Source organism: Canis aureus, chromosome 19 (assembly GCF_053574225.1).
Source record: "Canis aureus isolate CA01 chromosome 19, VMU_Caureus_v.1.0, whole genome shotgun sequence".
In the NCBI taxonomy this organism is placed as follows: domain Eukaryota; kingdom Metazoa; phylum Chordata; class Mammalia; order Carnivora; family Canidae; genus Canis; species Canis aureus.
The window spans coordinates 4,058,966-4,063,323 of record NC_135629.1 but is presented as its reverse complement, the minus strand read 5'-3'; the positions used below and the strand labels follow the sequence as shown (position 1 = coordinate 4,063,323).

Sequence of the window (4,358 nt, the reverse complement as noted above, 5' to 3'; positions counted from 1 at the left end):
CCCAGCTCCTTCCCAGAGAGCAAAGCCAAACTGAGCAGAGGACAGGAGCCCAGGGACCCTCTGGGGCTGGCAGGGGAGACCCAGGCCCCTGGCCATGGAGGGTGCAGAGGCTCGCTTGAGGGGGGCACGTGATAAGAAATAAGAAGGCCCACATCCTCAGGTCACCCTGGGCAAGGGAAGTTTATCACAGTTCACTTTACCAAAATGAGGTATTACTCTACACTTCTGCCCATTTCACTCTTGTTACTCAACAACACAATGGAAAGTCCTCCAACGCAATTCATGCAGTTTTATTTCATTTAACATAATGTCTGTATAACATCCTGTGGTGTGCATGCAACCGTACCTATTCCTTTTGTCTCCAATTTTTTGCTACCACTAACAACACCACAGTATACATCTTTGGGCACTTAAAACAAAACAAAACCCAATCCCAGGTGTCCTAGGAGCAGAAGGCTGTTGAGGGGGCCCCGGGCCCCAGTGGCAGGCAAGCCTCTCAGGGAGTCAGGTTTCCCCTCTGAGAGGCTTGCTGGCATCTGCACAATGAGGGGTCCACTTTCAGAGGTCCTCCCTGATGATGGAATCTCTCAGAGTCAAAGCATTGGCTCCCTCCTGCAGCCACCCAGCAAACACTAAGGGAGGGCCTGCAAGTGCAGGCGCTGACCTGGGCACTGTGACTTGACCAGAGAGATGGCTCCAGCCCTCAGGGGACTGCTGTGCTGTGGGGGAGAAGCAGATGACAAATACACAGATGAACGGGAACCACGCCATGCCCTCTATGCGGGCTCTGAGGTGTGAGATGCTAAAAAAATAAAACACCCACAGGGCTGCCTGGGTGGTTCAGTGGTTGAACGTCTGTTTCTGGCTCAGGATGTGATCCTGGAGTCCCGGGATCGAGTCCCGCATTGGGCTCCCGGCAGGGAGCCTGCTTCTCCCTCTGCCTGTGTCTCTGCCTCTCTCCGTGTGTCTCTCATGAATAAATAGATTTAAAAAATCTTTAAGAAAAAAAAAGTGCCTTTTTCCTTGACCTGTTCAGAAGAACCAAAGACAATTTAAAACAACATTGTTGGGCAGCCCCAGTGGCCCAGCAGTTTGGCACCACCTTCAGCCAGGGCGTGATCCTGGAGACCTGGGATCGAGTTCCGTGTCGGGCTCCCTGCATGGAGCCTGCTTCTCCCTCCGCCTGTGTTTCTGCTTCCATCTCTCTCTGTGTCTGCACATGAATAAATAAATAAAATATTTTTTAAAAAATTAAAAAAAAATTGTTCTCCCTTCATAGGGTCCTCAGCCCAAGGGAGCTACCCAACCCACACCCTGTGTATGCACACAGGACAGGGATTATTGCTCCCATTTTACAGATGAGGAAATCTGAGATTTGGAGGAACAATCAGCAGAGCCGCTCAACTCCAAGGCCTCCTCTTTCTGGAAGCCTTCCCCACCTCCTGGGCCTGGTGAGGGGCCTCTTTGGTTTTCCCACAGACCCTGTCCTGAGGCCCAAGGAAGCACTGGTGGTACAAGGAGATGCACTGTGGGACCTCCTTCTGTAAACAGGGGTTGACCTGCCATTCGGGGCCCAAGTCCCTGGGAGCCCCAGAGCCCGTGGCCTCTGGAGACAGCCCTCCAAGGCTGCACGCGGGGGATAAGCCAGGCTATTTTCATCATTTCCTTCCTCCTCCCAAGCGTCGGCCACCGTTGACTGCCTCTCATAGAGCTGCCTCCTCAGCCCCAACCAGGACCATTCAGGCTACAGAAAGGGGTGCCGGCTGCAGGCCTCACAAGTAAGTGTCCCTCCCTGTTGCCCAGCACCACCCCCCGCCCACAGCACACCCTATGCAGGTGGGACGGTGAGTCAGGCCTGGCAGGGACGGAGGGCAGCCATGGAGGCCTGCCCTGTCTCTCCTTCAGCTTTCCCCTCCAGAAGGTGGGGTTGCGGGGGCACTCGCTCAGAGACACTGGCTCCATGGCTGATTCAATTAATATTCACGGACAGCCTGCCATGGGTCAGGCCCTGGGGGGTGAGCCTGACTTAGGAAAGGGAAACAGTCATAAGAAAGTCAGTGAACCAGGCAAGAGCTTGGAGCTCACGAGGCCTGAGTCAGAGTCCATCCTCCGACACAGACCCCTGGGTGGACCCCACAGGAGTCACTCCCCATCTCCGGGCCTTGATTTGCCCAACTCTGAGGGTTAGCCTAGATGCGTGGCTCCCTCCTGGCCCTCATATCAGCATCCTCACCCTACTGTCTTCTACATCAGGTATCACCTAGTTGTTCACTAGGCCACGGACGAGCTCCTGGGAATCGATGGGAGGAGGTGCAGTCGGGGAAGTCCACTCCATCAGCCTGTCCCCAGGCTCTGGTGTGGGGGCGGGGGGCAGCCTGTGGGCCAGGGCTCAGGACTGGGAAGCATCTAGCAAGCCTCTGCACCCCTCTCCCCGAGCAGGAGCTGGGGTCTCTGTCAGGGGCTCTTCCAAGAGCGTTCTTACCCACGTTCCTCTCCGCTGTCACAGCTCCGCTCACCATTGGTCCCTGTGATTGTCCAGGGAGGCTCAGCTAGGCCTGGGTTGGGCTCCCATCACTCCCTTAGGCCTTTGCCACCCTGTTTCACAGAGCAGAAGGCTGAGGCCTGAGAAGGGAAGTGAGCTGTCCTTTGCCCCAGGTCGGTCCCAAAGGCCAATGGCAGGGGTGCCGGCCACTAAGCATCCCTTACATCACGGCCACTGTCTCCACAGCCAGCCTGCCAATGCCTGCCTGGGGGGCCCTGCTGCTGCTCTGGGCTGCCACGGAGGCCACCAACGACTGCCCCGCAGAGTGCACCTGCCAGACCCTGGAGACCATGGGGCTGTGGGTGGACTGCAGGGGGCGGGGACTCAAGGCCCTGCCCGCCCTGCCGGTCCACACCCGCCACCTCCTGCTGGCCAATAACAGCCTCCGCTCCGTGCCCCCTGGTGCCTTCGACCACCTGCCTGGGCTGCAGATCCTCGACGTGATGCACAACCCCTGGCACTGTGACTGCAGCCTCACCTACCTGCGTCTCTGGCTGGAGGACCACACGCCCGAGGCCTTGCTGCAGGTCCGCTGTGCCAGCCCCGCGCTGGCCACCACCCGGCCGCTGGGCTGGCTGACGGGCTACGAGCTGGGCAGCTGCGGCTGGCAGCTACAGGCACCCTGGACCTACCCGGGGGTCTGGTGGGATGTGGCTCTGGCTGGTGTGGCCGCGCTGGGCCTGGCTCTCCTGGCTGGCCTGCTGTGCACCACCACGGAGATGCTCGGCTGAGCCCCTCCCAGACCCCGCCAGGCCCAGGCAGCTGAGCCACCAGCAGCTCCAAATAAACTGGCTGCTCAACCATTTACTCCAAGCTCAGAATGTGTTTTTTTTTCCTCTCAGCACCCATGTCTGGCTCTGAAACCTGGGTCCATTTTGTTATAACCAGATACCAACTGGGGCTTCTCTGTCCCCCAGATTCCTAGTAAAATGGGCTGTACCACCTCTTCCACACCAGCCACCCCAACCCCATGATCCATGGACATCCGGAGCCCTTGCTCAGTAGCCTGACAGGTCCCAGGACTCCAGCACCCACGCTCTCCTCTGCCCTGGCACCTGCTTCTTGCATCGGCCACTCTGGAGGGCCCAGGTGGATTTCATATCAACCTTTAATCCCTATAGGGGCAGCCCTGGTGGCTCAGTGGTTTAGCGCCACCTTTGGTCCAGAGCGTGATCCTGGGGTCCCGGAATCGAGTCCCACATCAGGTTCCCTCCATGGAGCCTGCTTCTCCCTCTGCCTGTGTCTCTGCCTCTCTCTCTCTCTCTCTCTCTCTTTCTCTCTCTCTCTCTCTGTGTCTCATGAATAAATAAATAAAATCTTTTAAAAAAATAACATTTACTCCCTAGAAATTCCACAGAAAGCTTGCTCTCCCGACACAGCAGTGAGCAGAGCAGGAGGCACGGAAGACCCCAGGTGGGTAGGGGAAGAGCCGTTTCCATCTCCCTGGCAGACATACCTTGAAAGGCACATCACAGTCTCCAAAATGGCCTTTGGCCACTCTGTCCTGGCCATGAAGACACCTGTTCACCTGGCCCCATCCTTTCTCCCCTTCTCTTATAAGCTCTCTCTCTTTTTCCTCCTCTCTACCCGTCCTCTTTAGAAACCAAATAACAAATTCTTCCCTTTCTTTTTTTTTTTAATTTTTTTTATTTATTTATGATAGTCACAGAGAGAGAAAGAGGGAGAGGCAGAGACATAGGCAGAGGGAGAAGCAGGCTCCATGCACCGAGAGCCCGATGTGGGATTCGATCCCGGGTCTCCAGGATCGCGCCCTGGGCCAAAGGCAGGCGCCAAACCGCTGCGCCACCCAGGGATC

At 56.8% G+C, this 4,358-nt stretch overlaps 1 protein-coding gene across 1 annotated transcript; it reads left to right on the top strand.

Moving 5' to 3' along the window:
• Window positions 1-1,645: 1,645 nt before the first annotated feature.
• On the top strand, window positions 1,646-3,349 carry GP9 (glycoprotein IX platelet). The gene is made up of 2 exons (XM_077857635.1): window positions 1,646-1,778; window positions 2,729-3,349. The coding sequence occupies exon 2, from the start codon at window positions 2,740-2,742 to the stop codon at window positions 3,271-3,273; it is 534 nt and encodes a 177-aa protein (XP_077713761.1). The 5' UTR covers window positions 1,646-1,778; window positions 2,729-2,739; the 3' UTR covers window positions 3,274-3,349.
• The last annotated feature ends 1,009 nt before the right edge of the window (window positions 3,350-4,358 follow it).